The 26,738-nt window shown below is 43.5% G+C and overlaps 1 protein-coding gene across 1 annotated transcript in view; it reads right to left on the bottom strand.

The window, feature by feature from the left end:
- gpm6aa (glycoprotein M6Aa) overlaps positions 1–26,517 on the bottom strand; it is a 36,132-nt gene extending 9,615 nt beyond the window's left edge. Inside the window, exons 1-3 of the mRNA XM_083785284.1 lie at positions 26,180–26,517; positions 1,398–1,590; positions 187–343 (exon numbers count right to left, since the gene is read on the bottom strand). Coding sequence (XP_083641410.1) covers positions 187–343; positions 1,398–1,590; positions 26,180–26,216 — 387 coding nt within the window. The 5' untranslated portion in view covers positions 26,217–26,517. The remainder of the gene's footprint in view (positions 1–186; positions 344–1,397; positions 1,591–26,179) is intronic.
- Between the last annotated feature and the right edge of the window lie 221 nt (positions 26,518–26,738).

Genomic DNA, 26,738 nt, shown 5'->3' with positions numbered 1-26,738 from the left:
TTTCCCCAGAGCACGGGCCAGGATGGAAGTAACATCCTGCACTCTACTTATTACTGGAAAATGTGAGGGATTCTCTCTCTCGTGCCGTTTTGCCGACCGTGACAGTGAACTTCTTTTTCCGAGCGGTAAGAATCGATTCAATGGGTGTGACGCCGCTCCATAAAGGAGACTAGAGTGTTTCCTTACCCAGGCGCTGACGCAGCGTCCGCAGGTGGTGATCTTGAAGTCTCCATACAGGTCCTTGATGGCCCCGCTGGTGAAGAATCCCTCCACCATCAGCAGGATGCCGTAGACGAAGAACGCAGAGGCGATGCCGTAGATGACGTACTTGATGATGTCGATCCTGGAGACGAGAATCACCCAGAGCCACTTAGCTACTTACTGTATACTGTGTACATACATACCAGTGGTTCTCAAACATTTTCATTTCATGGACCCCCACGACTTTGAGAGTGTACATGTGATTCCATTTGTACACTTTTGTACACATAGTTCTAAGGGTTCATTTGGAACCCCATCAAGGAACCCAAATGGTCCTTGGACCACACTTTGAGAACCACTAGTATATACAGTACATGTATGCTTGTTGTATAATTATACCTGTATACAGTAACTATATACCTACCTACCTACCTATGACTAACTAGTCATAGACAAAATAGTGAAAATAGCTGATCTATAATCTCACAACAGCCTGCTATATATATTGTTTTCCTTAAAGTATTTGTATTACATATTTGGACATTTGTCACATACAGTATAATGACATTAGCCTGGCGGGGCTAATGTCGTGGATTCACTGACGCTTCCTCCCCGCATATGAGACAGCTTGAAAAGTGGGTGTAAAATGTAGTTGCCTTGACAGACAAAAACCTGACGTCATCACAGACCGTGCTAAAACAACGAGATATTTTAACACTTACGAGCTATGTCGGATATTAACGATTTCTGCCGTCTTTGCAAAGATAACCTTAGAAACAGTGACGTTTTGTGTAACACTATACTAATATGGGTATAACGTCACCATATACACATGGACCAATCAGAGGCTGCTTTTCACTAGCCTGGGTAAGCTTTTCACTGCTGTAGGGAGTCGGGACAGCAGTTGAAACGCAGTCACTGATTAGCCCCGGTCATCTTCTGATGTCTCCAGCTTCCGCATACTCTCTGTCTATGGGCAGACTCATATGCGGTGAGGAAGCGTCCGTGAATCCACGTTATGAGTCTGGCCCCGCTAGGCTATAATGACACGCCCAAACTAGGAACACGTGGTTTAAAGGGTGACTGAGCCTTGGTCCGACAGACCATTATCATGGAACCCTTACAGTCCAAACATTTTTAGGTTAGGGTGCAGTTGAAAATGCATTCCGGTCCAGTTGTAAGCCGTATACACTCACATAGTGAAGACGTCGAGTGTGTCCATGGGGCTCCGTGCCACCTCAAAGTAGTTCTGGAGTATGGTGACAGTCCCAGACAGAGCCTCGTGTCCACAGCCGCAGAACAACGCCACACCAGCGTACAGCAGGATGGTGGCGATGAGGGAAGGGTACGGGATCCCACCCAGACATTTGATGCAGCACTCCAAGCATCCTAAATCAACACACACATACAGAAGTGGGGATTAAGATCAGTTGTTCCGATCACAAGTGACCCAAAGTGGGGTGCATACTTAGTTTAGACTAGTCATTGGTTAGACATGGGTATGCATAGGGAGAGAAAAAGCATGCTTGGCTGGCTGTTACAGAGACCAGGACAACACTGTTTATCTTTCCAATTTAGTCCTTATGTTTTGTATAGTCCCTGTTACTGATAATGCCTCCTGTTTGATCTTGGAGAGGGTGTAGACAACTAGACAACCATGCACACCTCGGTTATGCTTCTTTTCAACTGACATTGAGTAGTTTCACCTGGATGTCGTAACTACGGTTGTTCCGATTTGGGGCCGATCACGTCATTTTCAAATGATCGGAATTAGATTGGGAGCAAAAAAACACTCGGGACATCCCTAGTATCAATATTATATCCATATCATGACTGAATATTGTCTGTGATTTTGGATATTGTTGCGACCGGAGGTCGCAGTTAACTATGAAACCTTGCGTTTTTGACACCTAACCCACAATCCCTGTCACTCTGTCACGTCACCTAACAGCAAGCCCCAGGTCATCATGACATCACGTGACATCAGCCCCCTGGTCACCCCAGGCAAGCCCCCAGGTGCCCAGGTCATCGTGACATCATGTGACATCAGCCCCCATTTATGGTGCACAGGTCATTGTGATTTATTGGTCAAAGTTCATCCCATGCCAAAGCGACCGCACTCGCCCAGCAGTCTGACTTCACCCAGGCGGATGCGTGCACACGCCGATCCTCCCCTGCACTCTCTGGGGTGAGTGACCTTCTGACTGATACCTGTCCATTTAAACTTCAGACGGGCCTGCCCCAAACTTATTTGTGCCTGGCAGCCGGGGAGTTCTCAACAGGCCCGAAAATTAAGGCCTGGTCCTACCTGGGCCCTCATCAAACCCTGTACATTCAATACACTGCCCCCCCGCTGCCACCCTTAGATCTCCATTATATGGAGCTGACCTGTTCTGACATTCCATATCCTGATCTGAGCTCATCAGATACGCTCAAGATACGCTCCATATATGGCCAGTTATATATGCCCTTTAGGGCGAGGTCGCTTCTCGCCCTCAGGCGTCTTACTGGTACTATTGTGATATGGCATAAGTGTTCTATAAAAATATAACTATCGGATCGGTAAAAATCGGTATTGGCATATACTCAAAACCAGAGCAAAAAGAAACGGGACATCCTTACATAACACATACAGACTAGGAACCCCTCCCAGATCTGCTGCCTGCTAAACAGGCGCCCTAACTAACATGTAGAAGTCACTAGTGCAGATACAGAGAACCGACCCACCCACAAACATGCCTAACTTTCTGTGTTGGAGAGCGGCCTCAACCTCCTGAGCCAGTGCCATGTCTCACAACAATGATACAATGTTACAGGCTTTCCTCCGTTTCCCCACAATCGCCCATACAGCCTATGGTTGCCACTTGCCATTACATCAAACTCATTCATATTTTTAAGTCAAGATCACAGTGAACAAGGACAACGTTGTGGTTACCGAGGCTGGTGGCTAAAGACCAGGACGTAGGGGTTATAGTTTTTACATTCATGGATTTGACCCCACTGACATCACTGCAGTAAACTTTCCAGCACAACTCAAGCGGCATTTCAGAAATGCACCATAGGCCCTCTGTATAGTTTTATGGCTGCCTATGAAGCATTAGTTCTACAACAAATATTGAGAGAGATGATTGTGACAGTGTCCCTTTAATAAAAACCACATAGTTTGATACACTGCTCATTTCGTAGAAACAATTTTTGAGGGGCGCTTTTTTCCCGGCCACTGTGAGGCTACTCCAATGCATGGCCTTAAATCTATGGACTTAATGTTTGTTTAGGGCCGCAGTTACATGAGACGTCAAGAGATGTGGCCAATATAAATCCACTTCACACCAGTTTGATTTTTAAAGGAGCACTTGACCCATTCAAACTAATGGAAACTACAGCCTTTGTCTTCCTGGAAAGGTTTCTGAATTGTCCACAGCTGCACCTCTGAGACACGAGTGTAGATGGAAATGATGGCATCTTATAATTAATCTGTCCACTCCTCACTCCTCACTATAGCTTCACTCGTCCAAACGTATCTTCATATTAATGTAATTAGAGTTCTCCTTTAAAGAAAGACATTTGTTGTCGATGTACTCTACTAGACTGGGCAGACACTGGGACTGGGCAGTATTTACTATGTTTGTTTGTGGTTTGCGCTAATGCATTTGTGCATGTAAGAACCACCACTGCTCAACCTTTTATGCACAATTCCTTTTTTGCATGCTGGAAACCACAGCCTCATTAATATGAACTTTAACCCATTCTGACCTGAGATCAGATTAAAAAAATGTCAGTCGTTCTTCGATTTTTCAAAAATAGCAGACCTACAAGCTCGTAGCGCGCCACTCGGCACTCGGTCGCGCTATGAGCTTGTAGATCTGCTATTTTTCAATAGCTAAAGCATAACATGATGCCAACACCAAAATGGGTGCCCGGTCAGAATGGGTTAAGGAGTGGGGTGTTAAGGTGAAATATACAAAGATTCTGCAAATTTACTAAACTGAAATTAATCCATGTGTCCTAAAGGTGCACGTGGTATTTTACATCTACAGCAGGAGAAACAGCTGGTGTGGCATTGTGAGAAGGTATACGCTGGCTATAAAGATAGGAAAGAGAAAATAATTATTACATCAGAGAGAATTCAGAAAAGTTATATTGTCGTCATGTCATGTGACATGTCACATTGTCGTTACATGAGTACATAAAACATGGGCTGGAACCATTGGGATAACCCATTTCAGGTTTCTGTTGCAATTATGAAAATGTGATTTTTGTCTAGCTACTGTACATTCCTTCTGCATGATTCCTTGGCTCAGAGTACAGTTCAAAACACTGGCCTATATATGGATCCATATTAACGCCTCCAGCATTCCACTGTTGTAATTGGCAAATCGCGTTAGACATTTTTTTAACGGGAGATCATAGTACATTAATCACATATTTGGGCCCAGCTGCACTCCATAAATATTAGCACATGGTGGTGTTCCCCCTTAGTATATACTGTAAGCCCATGTAAGCCCTACAAACCTCCTCTTGACATGTATTTAACACGGAAAGAGAGTTGAACTCTCAACCTGGACTTTGACCCCAGCCTGGCTTCCTGTTTGTGTGGCCCCTTGAGGTGACTAATCTCCGCTCAGAGCTGGCTTCAATCTGTTGTCACATTGCCTGTTGAGGGGATGTGTGTGTGTGTGTGTGTGTGTGTGTGTGTGTGTGTGTGTGTGTGTGTGTGTGTGTGTGTGTGTGTGTGTGTGGGTGTGGGTGTGTGTGTGTGGGTGTGCAGTACACACCATGTGCTGTCTTAAATTGCTTCAATTGATTGCATACTCTCTCTTGGATTTTCTACCATACATGTGACTGTGTACATGTGGTTTGTGGATGCGTGTGTGTGTGTGTTGGGGTGAGTATTCTCAGTCAAGTCAGAGTATCAACTAAACTGCAGTTAATTTGACAGCCACCAGACACAATTTACAAGCTGATCTGAGTGCATGGGCATCAATGACAAACCCGTTCCCTCCGGGCACAGCCTTAGCTGAGGTGTAACATTAGGCTTGACACCTCAGCATTGATTGCCGACACCTGGCCTACAGGGCACCGCTCCATGGATTTGTCTATACAAATGCTCACTGCACTCCAAAACAGAGTCTATCACGTCAATAAAGTCAGCTAACGAAATGCAGAAGTGTAATTTCACGCTCATAGTACCACAGAATGCCTTTACATCGCCAACAGAATTCCCCTTTGATTAAATTAATTTGCAATGCCTGTCGTACTGAACGGCGTACGACCACACAGCGGGTGCTCATTGCTCGTTATCGCTCATCATGGTCGTTATCAGCCTCGTCTCCTTCATGGACACCAGCTTGCCCGCTTCACACCTGCATTACAAAACTAGAGGGGCATCCCTCTTCCTTCCTCCTGCTCCCTGCCTTCCTTTGCCCTGACCTGAATACCAAGTAGTCGTATATAGTACTATAGAAAATAGCTGATCTACAAGCTCACAGCGCGTCGTGAGCTTATACAGCTGATATGTTCAGTGCTCAATGACGCGGCGTGCTTCCAACTGTAAATCAGGCATGAGGCTCAGACACTGTTCACATGCCCAGCCTGGGGTTCGCCCAGATTATCTGCATCCTGGCAGATGTAATCCAGCTGCAGACCGTGTCGTCACTCAGCCGTTTGCTCAGCGGCTTCCCCATTTCTTTTATTTAATCTTTAATCCAAGTGAGGATTGCTGACACACATGCGCTTTTACTGCAGTGCTAATGGTGCAGTTACAGATACATTCACCCCAACCCAGTCCACAACAACTACTGAATTCTAGGCCAGGTTGGATGTTGTTATTCTCATACCGTCTTTGTACCTTTTTACACTTTTGTTACTAGTGTTATTACTTGTTTGTGCTTGTTCTCTACCCATACCTGTATTTTTTGTCTGTCTGTGTATGTGTCTCTGTCTGTTATCCTTTTAGCCTAAACTAGACATGTGCCCGTTGGCCACCGGCCTACTTGAGAGCGATGCAACTTGGGAACCTAATAATACCCGCTGTCAACTTGTCATAGCACCTAACTTAACTATCTGTCTGTGTCCCACATCTCACAGATACCGATCTCTGTATTTGTCTGTCCGCCTGTGTGTGAAGAGTGCAAACTGACTGTGAAAAGTGGAGTGGTCATGTAATCAATTTGCAGGTGTGGGGTTGTCATCGCAATCAATTGACTTAGGCAGAGGCTGGAAATTGCACATGTGAGGGGATTTAGGCTGATTAGGCCCACTGGCAGAGCCTGACCAGAGCCTTTTGTGGTGGTTCTGGATAACTGTGGGTCCGTCCGACTCGATACCGGGCACTGCACTGACCGTGTGTGTCGAATGTGAAGTCGGTGGGGCAAACGGTTGTCGACTTACGTCCATTACAACCGTACACACAGACGCTCACGCAGACACACAGAGACGTGGCACATTTATAGTAGGATGTCTGACTGTACCTTGTGCTGTTTAAATTTCTGACTGAATACAGATACAAAATAAAATAAAATAGCAGCTGTAAGCATGCATTTCAGGAGAGCAGAGGTACAGGAGAAAGTAGAGTAATGAATAAACAGCCTGACACTATACACATTCACACTGGGTCTGACTATGAATTAACATAGTATAACCACAGGCTTACTGTTATGTCTGCAGGTATAACTGGGACCTATACTCAGTATACTGCCCAGTACCCACATGTTTTTCTGCAGTTGGCAACTGGGAGCTTCCCTGTACAACCAGTTGTCCCCAGGCCCCAAGTGAATCTTTTAGTTATGCTAACATTATTCATGAGAAGCACTTTGATTCTATATAGTATTTATAAGATAAATACTGGCCAAACCAGTTGTAGACTGTTTCCAAACTGACATGCACACAAGCAGCCTGTATAGTGTGGCTGTGTGATTTGTGTGACTTCATTAACAAACTGCTAAATGTCCCCATTAGAGTAGACTCTCTCTATCTGCCCAGTACAACAGTCTTCTACTGTTGAATACTGGGAACTACAACCACAGTCTTATATTGTTGGCCAGTGAGAGCTTCCCAGTACAACCACAGTCTTCTACTGTGTAGGAGGACAACTCATTGGTGGTCCAGGGAGGGGTAATCATTACTTATTCAATCTCTCTGCCCAGAAGAAACTCTGTACAGTAGGTCCATTTAATCAACCTTATCACCTGCAGCTGAGAGCAGGCGATGACAGGGGCTGTCCATGCTGCAGTGAGTGTGGCCAGAGCCAATCACAGCTGTACATGCTGCAGAGGAAAGAGAACCAATCATAGCTGCTCTCTTTTCTCCCGGATCTATGTCCTCCTTTCCCCCCTAATTACAGTAAGATACTCAGCGTTCATTTGAGTGTGCCTGTCCTTCTAATAGTCCGGCAGCCAACAGGCTTCTTTTGTTTAAAGTGGGAAATCTGGTAGAAATTGGGGTTTTTTATTCGCCTAAAATAGTGTCTATATACATACATTCATGAATCCACTTGCTGACCGGCTGTCGGTATTGAGCAATTTCTTTTATAGGGCGATTATATGTGACCATACCATTAAAAACCTACACTGTAGTGTACAGTATATAAGGCAGGATTTTCATTCATTTTCATTATGCTTTATGAAGCATGTGACATGTCAAACTAAATTTCTGTATCTCTTTCAATGTATACCAACCTTTATTACCAAATCATTTAAAAAAAAATTGGATACTATTATTTCAGGGTTTATTTGGAACAAAAAGATGGCGAGGCTGCGCAAGACCATCTTGGAGAAACCAAAACAACTTGGTGGAATGGCACTACCTAATTTTTTGTTCTACTACTGGGCTGCTAATTTTCAAGTTATATTGTATTGGCTGCATGACTACAACTTACAATCATCCCCTGCATGGTGGCTCATGGAATCCACTTCCTGTGCCCCGGCTTCTCTGACTGCCTTAGTATGTGCTCCCTCAATTGCGCCATTATCTAAATTCTCTTCCAATGTTTTAGTTAAGTCGACTCTTAAGATCTGGACTCAGTTTAGACGCCATTTTGATATTCAACTATTCCCATTACTAACCCCTCTGTGTGCGAATCCATTATTTCCTTCTTCCTTACAAGATCGGGCATTTAAGATTTGGTATGATCATGACATTAAGTCAGTCAAAGATTTGTTTGATAGTGGCACGTTCGTTTCGTTTGACCAGATTGTTCAAAAGTATAAGCTACCCAGAACCCACTTTTTCCGTTACTTGCAAGTCCGTGATTTTGTTCGCCAAAAATGTACTAGTTTCCCGACTATTCCACCTAATTCACCTATAGACATAATTATAGCGTCAGCTCCTCTTAGTCTTAAGGGAAAGATATCGTCACTCTATACCTCATTATTTGACCTTCATTTACCCTCAACCACTGCCTATAAGAATATTTGGGCCCAGGACCTGGAGGAAGAAATTTCTGATGAAACCTGGGAGGCCATTATGGGTCGTGTTCATTCTTCATCAATATGTGCTAAACACGGGGTGTTGCAATGTAAATTTCTCCACCGGGTGTACTGGACCAAGGTTCGGTTAGCCAGGATTTATGATAGTGTTGATCCAACGTGCGATAGATGCCACCAGGCTCCAGCTAATCTTCTTCATATGTTTTGGACCTGTCCAGCCTTACAGTCTTTTTGGTCAGCTATATTTGATACTATTTCAGATGTGTTACAGTTTCCCATAGAGCTATCCCCTATTATTTCCCTATTTGGCGTCCTTCCTGATACTATCCCCCTGCCTTATTCTCATGCATTGGAAAAAAACATACCCCCCTTCACATTCCCGTTGGATATCTGACATACTGTATTTTTTTAAATTGGAAAAAATTAAATATACATTGCGTGGCTCAATCTCCAAATTCAGTAAAACATGGCAGCCTTTTCTGTCTCATGTTGACCGCCTTACACTTGTGCCCCCGATTGAACCTGATTGACTGTCGCCGGACTGGCCAACCTGTCTTGTCTGGATGATGTTTGTGACCGTGATCTGCTTTGTATATTGACTAAATTGTGCCTTTTCTATCTCATGTTGACCGCCTTAAACTTGTGCCCCCAATTGAACCTGAATAACTGTCGCCTGACTGGCCAACCTGTCTTGTCTGGATGATGTTTGTGACCATGATCTGCTACGTATATTGACTATATTGGAGTTTTATTTTTGTTTTTTATATATATATTTTATATATTGTTTTTATTGTTTTGTGTTTTGAATGTTCTTTGGTTGTCTTGATTTGGAGTTTGTGTTTTGTTGTGTGTGTTTTAGTTTTTTTTGTATTTGTCACTCTGTTTTTATTTCTCAATTTACTTATTTGTAAAAAAAACAAAAATGAATAAACAGAACATTAAAAAAAAATATATATATATATTTTTTTTTCCTTCTTCATGATTCTGAATCCATTCTAAGCATTAGTTTTGCACAAGAAAACACTCCTTGGGCTACAAATGGCCATAGCCACTTGCCCAAATGTGCCCAAAATATCCTGACGTCATCACATTTGTGATTATGGCTATGGCCGTTTTTAGCCCAAGGAGAGTCATCAAAACCCCCTAGTTTGACTAGGAAGTTTGACATTTTCGCCTTGCATAGGTTGTTAATGGTATGGTCACATATAAACCCCTCAATGCTGACAGCCGGTCAGCAAGTGGATTGATGAATTTATGCATATAGACAATATTTTTAGGCCAATAAAGAAATAACTATATACCAAATTTCCCACTCCACACCCCCGGTTGCTGGACTATAAGTAAAGTTGTACACTGAGAATTGTACTGTGTGAAAAGACCCGAAGGCCTTTCTAATCCTTTGCAGAGAACTCAGATTATTATCAGTGTGGTTGCCTATAGGCCAACTATGTTTAAATAGTTTGAAAACGTTTAAATCGTGCAACAACTCCATTCTCCCCTCCGATTGGAAACACAAATCACCACCATTTAAATACGTGATAGGCAAGATGGCTATTAAAAGTCTCTTGTAATTTGATTCCAGGGTTTCATACTGAGGCTGAAGACGAGGAAATTAAAGGGTCACTGACAAAGACCGGATGAAAGAGATGACTGCCATGATGTCATCATGGTGTCATCATGGTGTCATCATGGTGTCATCATGTGTAGAAGAGGTGTATATTGTAGGTGCACGTAACTGTGGCGACTACTTCACAGGAATGCAAAATTGTGCTGATATCATTAAAGCTACAATCCATACGTTTTGTGTGCACTCTGTTGTCTCTTGCAATAATTTCGTATAACTAATTTCGTAATAAGTAATGATAGCGGTTAATCCAGTGTTTCAAATAACTTTATTGATATTTGTGAACCAATTAATATCAAGGTCTCAGTTTCTCAATTGAAGAGTAGGGAGACCACCTCTTACCACTGCACATGTGCTACTTATTATTGTATTAACATATACTCTGTCATACATTCTAGCCATTACATTTGTCATCTTCCTCGTGTCTTCGTCTACTGTACTTCTTGAATAACATTCAGTGTTGCATTGCCGTCTGAAACAGTAATGCATCTCTGTCCGTCCTAGCCATGGAATTCAATCGCATGTTGCATGTAATGAAACTGTGGTCGCGGCTGTATAGCTTTGATGGAGAACACTCAATCACTGCAATCGATAGGCGTCTGCCATTACTGCATAGGAGAGGAAAGGGAGCTAATAGCCACCGGGATGAGATCAGACTAATCGGTGATGTTCATTTACATTTTCCACAGAAGATATACATTATTTCATTTGTGCGATATGTCGCAGATATTTTATCACCAGAGAAGTCGTTTTACGGATAACAGTCATAATTATAACACTGTGACTGAGTGTTGGCTTGAAGGAAATGTCTAGTCTCTATGGAGACGGCGGAGGATATGTGTCCGGGGAAGAGACGGAGGAATGGAGCACGAGAGGATTAGAGGAAGGAGGGTGATAGTTTATTGATTAGTTATGTTCTAAATGTTGTGAACGGAAATCGTGCCTTGTCAGTTGTCACATGACGGCATGTGATGTATGACAACCGGTTACGCAATGGATGCATTAGTCAGGGTGTGTGTGTGTGTGTGTGTGTGTTCAGGTGTCTGTAGTGAGCAGCCTATAGCTTGCAAGGCCAATCTCTCTCTCTCTCTCTCTCTATCTCTCTCTCTCTCATTCTCTCTCTCTCTTTCTCTTTCTGTCGAGCTCTGCCAGATGGGAGTTGGTGAAAAATGACAAGAGGTGGTGAGAATTGACAGTGGGAGCTGCTTGATTCATAATTTAGCAGCAGCGAAGCTCAGTCAAGCACAAGCCTCTCGCATTCATTATTTATAGCTTTCTGCATTAGCATGACATTACCTGTGATAAAGACGAAAGACGTGTGGTTCATAAGTATAGTAGATGCAATTCTATCTCGCCCACGCAGTTTGTAGCACGGTTGTAGAACATATGGCTGTTTCAATGTATTGACTCCACGGCCACGCCGGTTGAAAGGTTGGCCTAATTGACTTGGTGGTCATGTCTGATGACTACAGCCTCACATATAGGCACGATTCATACTCCTATTTTAGAGCAGAATAAAAGTCGGTTCGCCTCTGTAGAGCCTACAATGTGACGTCATTTGAGGTTCGGGGGGGCGGGTACCGCCCTAAAGTCGGCTCTTCGGTGCTACTGACGAGCCAAAATCATTTCGGCACTACAGAGGTAAAATAGGAGTATGAATCGGCCCTTAGAGTTAGCATTTGTTCTGATTCTTTAACCGACACGCAGGATATAATGAGGAGCTATTTAGATGTTCTCTGGTAAAACTACATTTCTTCTGACAATTTGTGCTTTATATTGACTAAACCCACAGTTGACTAAAAACAGCATGTAAATTAGATGCCAGAGGAAACTATAAGACTGAGAAGCAGTTTGAAAGATGTCAGTCATTTACTAAATTAATAAACCATCTAACTTAAATCCAGCAATAGAGGGATTAATTCATGAATGCTGAGTGAAGCCAACGGATGGGGAAGTAAACCCTCTAGACTTCTAGTAAAAACAGACCAGAGTTGGTTCTTTACTTGGGTCGCTTTTCCTCCCATTTACATCAAGGGGCTATCCCTTACCCCTTATCCCTAAACGTATTTGCCATTTTTTACTATTTTGAAAATCCTTTTAAAATAGTTCAAATAGTCGATCTACAAGCTCACAACGTGTCGATTTAGATTGGCTAGTTGAATTATTGTCTCCACCAGGCCGAAGGCCTAGGGGGAGAGTATGTTTTGCACTCCGTCCGTCCGTCCGTCCGTGTGTCCGTCCGTCCGTCCGTCCGTCCGTCCGTCCGTGAGGAGCTATGTTTTGCACTCCGTCCGTCCGTCCGTGTGTCCGTCCGTCCGTCCGTCCGTCCGTCCGTCCGTCCGTCCGTCCGTCCGTGAGGAGCTAATCTCGGCCACCGTTAACCCGGTCGATGCCAAATTTTGCACACACACTCCCTGGATGCCAACCATGAACCTCTGCCCCAAACATTCCACAACGGCCTGTTATAGCGCCACCAGGAGGCCGCTTTGTGCAAAACAAGTTTTTGCACAGTACACCTACAGATTTTGTCCAAACATCACGCAAATTGGTACACAGTCTCTCTACAGCCATTCAACGAAACCGGTCTTTCACATTTCTCAGACTCCATCCTGATTGGCTAAGATTGGCTTCCAAAGTTCACAGGAGTGCTCAGTTTCAAACAAAATGCTGCAAATCATGAACACATCGCGTGATTTCCCTGAAATTGTGCACCCACATTCCCACTAGGCCGAGGACGCAATGCCACATGAACAATTTCAACTCAGCCTCAAGGTGGCGCTATAACTGGCCGAAAAGTGTTTTTACCTCTAACTGCACGGATCTGTGGATAACCTGGTGGAGACCTGTGCCCAGAAGGGCACTTTTTCTAGTTTGAAAATGTTTTAAGTTTAGGGGTAAAGGGGTGGCGCAAGATAGGGCCCTGAAATCTCTTCACTAAAAATAGACTATCTACAAGCTCACAACAGGTCGCGTTGCAACGTGTAACTTGCAGATCTTCTATTTTTGGCATTTTTTTGGTCACGATAAGCATTTTTTTAATTTGTACTCTGGCTGTAATTTGCCCATGACCCCGAACCTCCTCCGTGCTCCAATCAACAGACGGCGTCTCTCTGCCATAAAGAGAAAGGACGACCCCCCATCCACCCAGAACCGCCCACCTCCCACCTCGCTCCATCTGTCCCCGTCACGTCCGACAGGAACACACATGCACACATACACTTTTAGGCATCGCACACTCTTTCACTTCCGACTGCCTACTCTGCCTACTCTATTCTTGACCTGAGATCAGTTGTTAAAGAAGCATTTCACCCATTTTCAACGGTATCTTCACATAACTGGCCGCTGGCACAATTTCTCTCTACTCACTCTGTGTCTCATTGGTGGGCTGTGGACAGTTCTACTCACTCTGTGTCTCATTGGTGGGCTGTGGACAGTTCTACTCACTCTGTGTCTCATTGGTGGTCTATGGACAGTTCTACTCACTCTGTGTCTCATTGGTGGTCTGTGGACAGTTCTATACTCACTCTGTGTCTCATTGGTGTTCTATGGACAGTTCTACTCACTCTGTGTCTCATTGGTGGTCTATGGACAGTTCTACTCACTCTGTGTCTCATTGGTGGTCTATGGACAGTTCTACTCACTCTGTGTCTCATTGGTGGTCTGTGGACAGTTCTACTCACTCTGTGTCTCATTGGTGGTCTATGGACAGTTCTACTCACTCTGTGTCTCATTGGTGGTCTGTGGACAGTTCTATACTCACTCTGTGTCTCATTGGTGGTCTGTGGACAGTTCTATACTCACTCTGTGTCTCATTGGTGGTCTGTGGACAGTTCTATACTCACTCTGTGTCTCATTGGTGGTCTATGGACAGTTCTACTCACTCTGTGTCTCATTGGTGGTCTGTGGACAGTTCTACACTCACTCTGTGTCTCATCGGTGGTCTATGGACAGTTCTATACTCACTCTGTGTCTCATTGGTGGGCTGTGGACAGTTCTATACTCACTGTGTCTCATCGGTGGGCTGTGGTCAGTTCAGAAACCTGCCTACCAATAGAGCACCGAAGTCTGACGTAATTTACACATCCTACCTGGAGCGCGTTTTTCTTCCCCATTCTGAATTCATAATATAGACTTTTTTTTTCAGGTTTCAGTCTTCTTCATTTTGCAGACCCCAAAATAACCCCCATTTAAAATGGTTATTGATGGAAAGTATGTTTTGGTTTCAAATTCAACTCTGACAATTGCACATGAGAAATACAGTAGATTCACACACAGTGGCTGTGATATCTCTATTTCTTTGTATTGTAATTATTTCAAGTGAATTGAATTGATTTAGAGTTCAATTAAACTACTGCTGATTTGGCTGGGGACCCCTGGAACACCCCTCAATGACCTCTGGGGACCACGTTGAAAACTACTGGGAGTGTCTTTAGAATGTCTTTAACAGAATATGGCTAACATTACCCAGAGTTCTCTACTGAGTGGAGATATTTTTAGTTGTAGGCCTATAAGTAGTTCAAAGTTGCATAGGAGAGCTATATGTAGCAAAAAGTAGGGTACAAAATATGAACAATGAGGACATGAAACATAGCTGCTGTGTAATTGGAAAAATATATAATATTAGTATTACAGTACATAGTGTACAGTATATTAACATTAATGTTGCAATCTGTAAGTTTCACACCCTATCCGGGATTTGAACTGTGAACTACTACTCTATCAAGACAGAAGCCCTGCTTGGCCCAGGGAGCTCAGCTGTTGTGCTCATGAGCTCATGGCAGTGCTAATTCTACCAGTTTACCAGTAGGTGTCCTACCTACATTTGGAATAGTAGGGCGACCACCTCCCAAACACTGCAGATGTGCCATTCTTTAAGTAATTATACTTATTCATTCAAATCAATTACAGATCGCTTACAGTATGTAAATATTGTGACACCTATAGGTCCTATACAGGCCAGCACTGCCTCCAAGTAAAAAGTTAAACGGATATTGTAGATAAGATCTGCTCATTGAGGTACAGTATTTGAATCGCTGTTGTCCTTATAGGGTTACCATGACCACAGACCAATACTCTTCTATGACTTTGACTTGTAAGTAGTACATGCTTTAGTTCATGTAACATTCCAACATACCAATAGAACCACACTGCCTCTAATGTTATGATCAAAGCGAATGAGTCAAGCAACATCATAAATGTACTGATATATATATATATAGGCTACGAGAGAGAGAGAGAGAGAGAGAGAGAGGATTCAGTGCAAGCATCAGTTAATTTTTCTCTAACCACAACACCAATCACAGATTCACAGCCAAAAGATGCACAGCTAACATGATCTTTATTGGATCCCAAGACTCACAGATGGGGGGTTGGGTGAGAAAGAGATCGAGTGCAGGGGGAATGGTGTGTGTGTGTGTGAGTATGAGTGCACAATCTCTGCGCTTCCCCATAACCCCACATCCACCCACCACCTCCCCTCCCCAAGCAGGTTCTTTTTCAAGTATACCCCCAACGCACACGCGCGTGCGCACACACACACGCGCACACACACACACACATGCACAAACATCTCAGCGCGTGTTTAATCAACCACTATGGTTGCCATGTCAACCACAGCGTGGAATGGGACGAGAATAGGCCGGGCTATACTTCAGCACTGTGACCCACTTAGCGTACGTCAACAAATTCACTGGGACAATAGTGAGGCAGACACATTATACAGATTAGCCCCACGGTCCCAGGAACGAACGTTGCACAGGGCCAAGGCAGAAACGACTTAGCCTCATTTCTCTCTCTTTTTTCATACTTTCCTTTCCCCCCCTCTTCCTCCCTCGGAGAGACGGAGCGCTCTGAACCTTTAGCGTGTAACGACTGAGCATGGATGTGTCTTTTGTCTGAGCTCACTTAACTCCAGGCGGCGGGAGTGACATGCCACTAATGGAAAGACATGAAGGAGTCTCTTTTTCTTTCACGTATAACCACTTGAACCCTCGCGGGCCCGCATTCTGAGGGCGAAGACTCGTCGACCGGAAGATGCGTTGTGAGCTTGTAGATCTACTGTTTTCCGCAAAGAGATTTGGAGCCCCGCATCTTGCACACCGCCCTACGCCTTATCCTTAAACTTTGTAGCCATATTTTACTATATTTGGAAAATCATTTTGAAATTTTTCAACTATAGCTTTTTTTTTTACTAAGGGGTATATGGTGGCACCCAAGATGATAATAATAATAATAAACTTTATTTTATAGGGTCCTTACTGTATAGAAAAAAAGAGTCACTAGTATAGACTCCTGGAGAGCCGCCAAGTTGAAGTATAGGGTGGTATTTGAGTGGTGCAACCCCTCAAAGGAACAGCAATGTCCGTCCGTCCTCACCATAGAGTCCTCACCTATGTGACTATGAGTACCAGTAGGGGCAAAAGTGGCGCTGTTGTGCCAGAAACGGAGAGAGATAGTGTTGCATTGTTGCATGCTAATTACACAGAGAGAGAGAGAGAGGAGAGTTGCACCACTCAGTTCACACGGGTGTGATTTTTTTAAATATATTTTCTTGTTATATACTGTGTCAGCCTGTTCATAATTGTTATTGAAGTCTCATCATTTGGGATTGTTATGTGGTCGTTTAGATCCATTGTGCCATAGACTTACAGACGACAGATTATCTTTTCACCTATCCCTGTTTTATGATTAGATCACGGCTATGATTCATGCCATAATATATAATCCTTGAATCATCGTTGCATGTTACAGCTCACATCATATCAGGTCAAATTCATTAAATGCTTTGCGATTCCAGGATCAGACCTTTATGGGCGATCAACCACTAGGGCTATAGGCCACTGGATAACAATGGACCTATAGCTAAGACCCGGCCTCTCCCACTTGGACACTTTCCAGCCGGGCTCATTCATTCCAATGTAACTATCGTGGATTTTACACATTAAATACTGGTTCATTTTTGGAACCAGACCTTCAAAATCTCTTCCAAATCCGTCAACAAGGCCTGCCATATGCACTGGAAAAATATGTGCGTGGCATTTCTTTTTTTAAACGGTGTTACTGTGTTTTATCATATAGGAAAACTATTGGTGGAGAGGTTTGTCTAACTAACCCATGTTATGCTTAGCTGTGATTGGACCATAGCAGTTTGGGGAGGGGCTTAGCTATAGTTCAATTAAGACATTATTGAATACATACAATATGAGCCCCTGCTAGGTTGCTACCATTAAGGATAGTCAGAAAGTGCCTCAAAACAATACTGCACTGAAATGTTTGTTTATTCTGAAATGATCCATTCTAGTGAAAGTGAAAATGAAAGGGGCTTTTTATTATGAGTATCAAATGAAACTGCTAATGGGAAATATACTGTATCTACAGAGGGTGGACGTCACAAACGTGACATCTGGACAAAATTAGGTGACTATACTGCTCTGAGCAGCGCAATATACGGAAGGAACTGATTTGAAAGCTGCATAGAGGCCTGAACATATAGGGCTCCATTTTTGTCGCAGCCTTTACCCGTGACGCGGCCCGCAATTCAGCCGCTGCCCGAAAATTACGAATATAGGAGCTTGCTCTGTCTCTTAATGGTATTTTGGTCCAGAGTCACCCGCTATCTTTTTTGCCGACACCGGTATTTGCGCCTAGAGGTGTGGTCATGGGCGTGTTGGCACGCTTTCCCCTAAATTGCTATTTTGGTCACACACATTTGCATAGTGGAGTTTAAAAGCACCCGTAGCTTACCCGTAAGCCGTGCCAAATTAGTTTGGTAGAGCGGCGCGGCGCGCGCCTCAATGGAGATGTCCAGGCACAGAGTCAGGCTGCGTCATCTCTCCTTATTCTCCTATTGCATCTCTTTGTAATTTTCCTATAATCAGCAGAAGTGAGTGCCTGCCACTTCCTTGTGTCCATTGTGTTTATATAATTGTATAGTCAAAGAAGTTATTTGCCATAATATAACGGGTAAAGGAGGTGTTTTAGGGATTTAAGACGGGTAACCAAAATACCAACTTTAGTGGGGGAACACCCCTTCCCCACTGCTAAATCCCCAAACAGTGTATTTAGAAAGATCGAACGAAAATGGAGCCCATAGTTTCAAGAACATTATTGTCAGTGGAAAACCCAGAAAATGAGTGGAAAGAGTAGAGAGATAAGAATAAGATATATATTTTTAAATGAATAAAATAGACTGACTCATTATTATATTCTATATATTCTGTAAATAGTTTAAAGGGCCTTGCAGACTGGATGCTTTTTTCAGGAAGAACTGGGAAGAAATGCAGCTAAAAATGTGAAAAAGACAGCAGTGTGCAGGGACCTTTCACAATCTATCACCAGTGAATGAATGTTGTACATCCATCCCCAATGAATCTGTGACTGGATATATTATGTGCAGACTATTATAGTAAATATGAGACTGATGCATGTACAGTGCCAACTGTCAGCACGGCCTTTAACAGTGGTTGTTTATCAACAAGAGAGACTATTACTGTAATCCAATCCAAGCAGACGCAGGGTTTATAGTACAATGGCATTTATGAGGTTCTCAGCATTGGAGAGACCTTTGTAGAGCCTGATTTATAATATTTATCTCGACATAAAACGAGGCATATGGGGTAGAGACTAGAGAGAGCTCCCCTGGAATGTCCTCGTCTGACATTATGTTTTCAACACCTGTTACCCCGTGTCCTCAGTCTTCACTCTGGCCACTGAGTCATTCTAGTCGGAACAATGAGAAAACCTTCAAACGTAATTGCACTAATATAGCCCTGAAAAACCCTGCATAAACAATTGGAGGAACTCCCTCAACACCCAGTAGACTGGGGGTCGAATGAGGATCAGAACAATAGGCGAGAGACAGAAGAGAGGGTTGTGGTTTTGTACCCTGACCACGTAGAGTTTTATTTTATATTGATGTTTATCTTGTATGTAACTGTTGGGTAGTAGCTGTGCTGAAACTCAGCACTTTGCACTTGTATGCAGTACTTTGTTCAGCACTTTATTCTGGTATTCAGCTTGTTGAGTGGTGCAACCACTCCAAGGAACAGCAATGTCCGTGTTCACCTGTGTTGGTTCACCTATGTATGTGCCTATGTATGTGTTCATGAGCACCAGTATGACTACCAGTAGGGGCGCTGTTGAGCCAGAAACAGAGAGAGAGAGAGATAGTATTAGTGCTGCACTGTTGCCTGCTAATGAGAGAGAGAGGAGAGGGGGGGGGGGGGGGTAGAGAGGGGAGTTGCACCACTCAGTTCACACGGGTGTGATTTTTATTATTTCATGTGATTTTAAGATTGGGAAGGTCAACCTGAGACCACTGTTTTCCCTGAGTCTGCTACATGTTTGCACTTCCAGGGTTAAATTACCACTGGATTTTAGTGTGTATATAAGACACTATCCAATATCATAGAGATCATCCTGTTATCCCAGCATGCCTTGCTAATACCTTGATGGAACCCTTGAAGCAGAAGGGGCATGGCGATGACTTGCAGAGTGGCCTCTTGGCGCAGGAAATGCTAACAGGTGTCTTTTTTCCATTCAGATTGAACAGAGGCGGAGGCGTTAATGGCAGTGGTGTAAAGTAACTAAGTACAACTACGTAGTACTTTTCAATTTTCAATACTTCTACTCCACTACATCTCAGAGGCAAATGTTGTACTTTTTACTCCACTACAATTATTTGAGAACCGATGTACAAGCTCACACTTGTGAACACTGATGAAACGGGACATTCTGCATAATGAGTAGTGTACTATTACAATTTACAATTACAATTTAGGCACTTATATATTACGCTATTACTTTTGGTACTTTAAGTACATTGTGATGCCAATACTTTTGTACTTTTACTCAAGTACATTTTGAATACCAGACTTTTACTTACAGACCTGGGCAATATGAATTAACGGTTTTGGCATAATCTGTAAATGTCCCTAATTAATTGGGCAAAATGTTCTGCAATGTATTTCCATTATGTATTTTTTATTTACGGAAGTCAGACTTGTGAATATCACGCAATAGGTTAAATGAGAAGCAACAGAGAGAGGACTTTTGTGAATTATGTTTCACTGTTTTGATATCTCTATGCTGAAACTTTCATATCATTCAAGAAAATATATTTATTATTACAGAGAATTCAACGCATCTCCCAGAACGGCTTCATTATTACTCAGCCAGCTGGAAAGTCTGTGTAAACTGTCAGTCAGTGCAGGTTTATAGCTCAGCTCAGCGTGTGGTACCGCAGGACGTTGGTTCGAGTCCCGGATGGCTCCTTTGGCTCAGAGTGTGCACACAGCTATTTGGCCAGCAGCTGAAATGAACAGAGCCCACCTGGTGCCTCTGACTCATAATCCTCTATCTACAGCCTCGCCGAGGAAGACAGCCGGTGCTAGTGCACTCGTTGACATCAGCGCCACTTTAGCAAAGCCACTACCTGTCTATTTCCATTTTCTTCTTTCCAGTGATGTCATCATTAAACTGAACTGTACATTATCACAAGAACAACATATTTATAGAGATTGAGAAAATGCACAAAACAGTAATGGGGAGGAAAGACTATAAGCCCATACAAAAGCCTGTATGAGCAGGCAGCCATGAAACAAGCAACACAAATCATTACAGACTATCATTAACATCCCCTATTCTCCGAATACAAACTTCTGCCATCAATCAACCTGTGCCAAAGTGCAACTCAAACCACTTGAAGCCATCGTTTGTTCCAGCCTTCATAAAGCTGCTGAACTCAAAATCTTAGTATAGTGCAATGTGCAATAAATACACAAGCACTTAAGCACTATTAGTTCACCTTAAAGGATCACTTCACCACTTTTCAACCTATCTTCATATAATAGGTCCTCACTAATAATCATGATAAAATGGCACGATTTTGTTCTACTCAGTCTGTGTCTCATAGGAGGGCTGTGGGCAGTTTAGAAACCGTCTTCCAGTGACATCATCATTAGGCAGATTTATTTTGAAACAAGATTTATTTTACAAAAATGTTTATATTTTCATTTTCGTGAGAACGATGGCTTCCATTTTCGCGTTGCAACTTTTCAGGACTAGAAAGCTTGCAGTTTCTATTAGCTTGGATTCCCCATCGATGATGTCACTGGAAGACGGTTTCTGGACTGCCCACAGCCCTCCTATGAGACACAGACCGAGTAGAAAAGAATTGCGCAATTTTTTCATGATTATTAGTTAGGACATTATATGAAGATAGGTTGAAAAGTGGTGAAGTGGTCCTTTAACTCTTTTTTTAATGTGATGTAACTGTCACATCACATTAAACAAGTCACAAAAACATAAGCATTTGACACACTTTGTTTCACTTAAATGCCTTAAAATGAGACTTTTGACAGCACAGTTGACACTAGCAACACGACGGCTTAAAAACAAAACAACTATAACACTGGAAAGACGTATTAGTGAACTATTAGTACTTTTAAGAGCTTGTGTATTTATTGCACAATGCACATTGCACTATTGCACAAAGATTTTGAGTCTGTTACATCATAATGGACTACAGCAGGCACATTGTAATAGACTACAGCAGGCACACCAGAGGGCAAGTTCAAATCTCAATTAAGGCACACCTGTATTCAAAAAGTTTAACCACAAATAAATAAATAGAGGAAATAGCTATCTAGCTCACATGTTGCATCATGACACGTTGTCAGCTTATGGAAAATATATATATATTTTTGCTTATAATAACATGCCTGCATGTTGAACGTGGATGAAAGGGTACAGTATATAATGTCCCTAATGTATTGCATACATTATACAGTAGTAAATTAAAAGTAATTAATAACCTTTGTAGGCCTATAGTTGTATATTGCACTCTGTTTGACACAAAATCCTAAAGCACACCTGGTGTGTGTCTCACCTGGACTGAACTATAGCAATGTGCCCCCTGGAGACTTTTTTCTCTCCCTCAGAGTTAGGGTCGAAGTGTCCTTGAGCAAGACGCTGAACCCCTAATTTATCCCGATGTGCAGGTTGGTGCCTTGCATGATTTCCTCCGCCATCGGTGTATGAATGGGTATGCACAATCTCTGTAAAGTGCCTTGGATAAAGGCGCTATATACTGTAAATGCACCCTTTACCATTTATCGACAGCAGATAGAACCCTCTAACCTCCGCTATCCTACTACAGCCTGATTTATGATTTGCATAAGATTGTAGATTGGCATGTATAGAGAATACAGCAATATGTGACATTTACAGGCTTTTAAAACTGGCCTCATGGACAAATGAATGGTTTAGTGCTGTTGGTATTGCTTAGCTCAATGCCCAGAGTTTTCAGATAAGGGTTATCTTCCACTGCCTGGTCCCATGCAGCGCCTCACTGAGACTGTAATAACAAGAGACCACAATGCAAACATACTGGGAATTTTTGACCCCGGAAACATTCATTTAGTAAATGAGCACAGATATTGCACTGTTGAACAAGTACAGGGATATAAAGTGAGGGAACAAATTCCCGTCCTCTTCGCAAGCAAGAGTAGAGCCAAAGCTGTGATCCTGTGCTCCATTCACTGAGCTGAAAGGGGAGGTATTGGAGAGACATCCCAGTTACTTTATTGGAGCACACTGACAGTGAGAATACCTCATCTCGGAGAGACCTCCCATGCTGATGGTACCTCACACTGTTGAGATATCCCAGTAGGAGCAATTCCAACACCACACTATAACAGTACCTTATCGTTTTATTTCTCGCAATGTCTGACATATCACACACAAACTGTCACTATATAGAGGCAATTGGAACAATTCTCTTTTGAAAAAGTCTAACACATGTTGATTAGGTGATGTAATGCTGATGTGAAACAAACGGTGCCAACACAAACATTAAATGCCATTAACAATAAGTGTGAAGTGAGGGGCGCTCTTAACATCGAACAAACATCATCATACATCATCTCATTCCGGCCAATCAGAATTTACGTCCTCACCTTCGTCTTGTGTTACACAATGTTTGTGTTTACACAAACACAAAAAATTGTCCATTCATTGTCAATGGCATCTAATGTTTGTGTTAGGACAAAGTTTTTGTTTACACACACACACACACACACACACACACACACACACACACACACACACACACACACACACACACACACACACACCAAAAGCTGGACATAGGAGGGGATATATTGTTTTTTTAAATAATAATACATTACAAATAATAAATAATAAAAGCAATGATTGTTGTAGCCTGGTTTTACAAATCCGGAAGCCTGAAATAACACCTTTCGTCTTTCGTCAAGATTTCTGATGATTAACTTTCCCTTTGGAGATTATTTGACTAAAGTTAACTATGTACAACAGTATAGCGGGCGATCAGTAATCTTTCTCCCTCCATGTTGAAACCACTAGAGAGGGAACCTGTGTCCCACTTCTACAATGTGTTCTCTGACCACAGAACCTCTGAGCGAGAAGTCCTGCCTTCATTTATCCCAGGCTATGCCATCTACTCCTAACTGCTCTTCCATCAGCAGATTAACAAAATAAATCTGCCGAATTACCACCTCGTATGATCTAATGGCACTAAAGCGACTCTAAATCTAGTGATGGCATTAATGGGTCACCTGAGCGGTACAGAGGCCCGCTGCAAGTCAAGGATGTTTCTCATCACAAAGTGCTGTGCAGAGTAGAGGAAAGGACACACGGTGACATGAGTTTAAAACACGTTTTCTCAACCTTTTTCATTTCCAAAGATTTGATTTGTCACACGCTCATACAATGTGTATGTGCATTTATATGTTGGTGTGGCACACTCCACCAAACTGCTAATGCAAGGCATAGCTAATGCAAGTACTACTATACTAGTGTTGGTAAATCTTATAGGTCAAGTGTGCAAAAAGAGTATCAGTCAGACATTGGTGTAGTCTGTAGTCAAGTGCATTACCATAGACTAGGTAATATATACATGTTCTAAAATCTGGCTTGGGGGCACAGTTTTTTGTAGACAAAGCCTTGAGCTGTTCATTATTTCATAAGGCTTGTCACAAATTAATGTAACATCCTTGTTTTCCTGTGAAATACCAATGCAGTTCATCATCATGGTGCCAACTGCCGACTCACCGCAAGAAGTGCATTAATGAACACACCATTAATCCACCGCTCTGAGCCAGCTGCTATGGCTGCATATTTTATGGATATCATATCCTCCAGATATGACAGATTTTCCAGAGAGCCATATTTGGGCCAGAGGGGAGCACTGGAGATCACAGCCAGGGAATGAGTGCCCGACTTAGTAATTATGGATGTTGATTTTAACAAGCCAATGCTTAATTCATATACTCCATCGTACAGCGGTACACACGCAAAAGAAATGGCAGATCTACAAGCTCACAACGAGCAGCTATTTTCAGCGTGCATGCAGCGAGGTATAAATCAAGCTTTAAATGAGGGGACTTGCTGTAGAGATGCATGTGCAGCTTGTGTGATAGCCTCTTTCAGTTGGCTGAGCATCATAACCTCGACTGACTAAATCTAGTGCCTGAATGGGAGAAGGGGGGTTGTGAACACACCTAGTAATGGCGACTGAGAGCTATTCAGTCAGAATCCCCTGTCAGGGGTTCAGCAGCAGGTGCTGATTGTTCCACAGGTAGAAGACGGCACACAATTGGAACGATGTCTTTGTCTATGGCTGCAATCACAAGAACTGCTCTCCTTATATCATTGTCCATGGGTTATGGCACACACACACACACACACACACACACACAGTAAACGCGTACTGTACTTCCTTAGAGTATTCAACATGCACCCCACACACATGTGCAAACTTTATCTCTCTGCACACGCAAGCACACGGACGCACGCTCATGAACGCACGCACGCACGCAGACATACACACACACACACACACACACACACATTCAATAGGGTGAACTATGCTCATGCTACTGAAATGTCATGAGCTGTAGAAAAGAGAATAGATAATGACTGGAGTCGGGCACTGCCATGGCAACTGTTCCATCCCTGGCTGCCTGCCTGGTCTTTAAAGAAATGAGGGGAGATGGAGAGGAGAGAGAGAGAGAGAGAGAGCAAGAAGGGGAGCGTTAGAGAGAGGAACAAACAAGCCCTGTCTCACACAGACTGATGGAAGCAGAGGGCTACGGTGCATGAAGGAGGAGAGTTGGATGCTTATCGATCATGGAACACTGGATATGAAACACTGCCGCGCTGCTAAACATGACCAATCCGTCACGTCTGTGGAGAAGCCCTCGTCAGACACACTCAGCAGCTCGTGTGTGTGTGTGTGTGTGTGTGTGTGTGTGTGTGTGTGTGTGTGTGTGTGTGTGTGTGTGTGTGTGTGTGTGTGTGTGTGTGTGTGTGTGTGTGTGTGTGTGTGTGTGTGTGTGTGTGTGTGTGTGTGTGTGTGTGTCACATAAACGGCATCCCACTTTCGCACAAAGAAAACAGTTCCCCTCCATTGATTGAACGACAGAGAGAGAGAACCCCTTGCTCCCCCTGCGTCAAAACCTCACAAGGGTGCCTGCACGGACGATGCCGTGTGCGATTAGTGCACGTATACGTATACGGCATCTCTGAGTTTGGACACAAAGGCCCGGCAACACTGAGAGAACAGAACGGGGCTCGGTTTGTGTTTCCCTCTCAGCTGCCGCGACAAGCGTGAAACCCCCAAACACAAAAGACATGTCTGCCCCCCCCCCCCCCACCCAAGGCAGTTCACACCCCTCTAGCCACCGAAACACACGGACACGCTCTTCAGTCGAGAGCTGACACTCAATGGACAAAGGAATTACTCCAAACAGCTGCTATCCTATTCAGGAAAATATATATAATGAGAAAAAAAGGCTCCATTTGCGAGCGCACGGCTGACGCACATGCAGACAAAGCATCGAGTCACATCTACACATGATGGAAATAAACCCCTATATGTGTCCCTCACCTTTCTGACTTTGGCCTTCATCCATGTCCTCTTCCATTGTGCAGGTCCTACAGTTGTATAGACAACGGGGTGAAAGCAAATGTCGCCGATTCCCCAGCAAAAGTGTTTTTTCTCTCCGGGGGTTGCCGGCTGATGAATATAGTCCACAGTTGCACCCTTTCCTTCTCGCTGTGCCTTCCTTTCTCTTCCTCCCCTTCTCTATCTCTACCACTCTTTTGTCTACTGATCTCTTCGGAGTGGCTGACTGTCAGCAGTGATCTCTGTCAAGGGAAGTCTGTCTGTGAGGGAAGAAGCGGTTGAAGTCTACCGCGCTAGGCGCTGGCCATCACTGTGCAGCCTCTGTGCAAGAGTGCTGTGAGCCTTCCCAGTCTCAGACGGAGGAGAGGAGAGGAGACGGGAGGGGAGGGGGGGAAAGGGGGTGATTTATATGTGATATGCAGGCGGGGGGGGGGGGGGGGGGGACGGGACGGGACTGTTGGCCTGTTTGGCGGGGGGGGGGGGGGCTGTTTGTATGAAAAGAGGAGGGAGCGGTGGTGGGTAGTCGATGCAAGAAAAAATA

Source organism: Protomyctophum parallelum (assembly GCF_964188405.1).
Source record: "Protomyctophum parallelum genome assembly, chromosome: 16".
Classification (NCBI taxonomy): Eukaryota; Metazoa; Chordata; class Actinopteri; order Myctophiformes; family Myctophidae; genus Protomyctophum; species Protomyctophum parallelum.
This window is presented reverse-complemented; position numbering and strand designations above follow the sequence as displayed.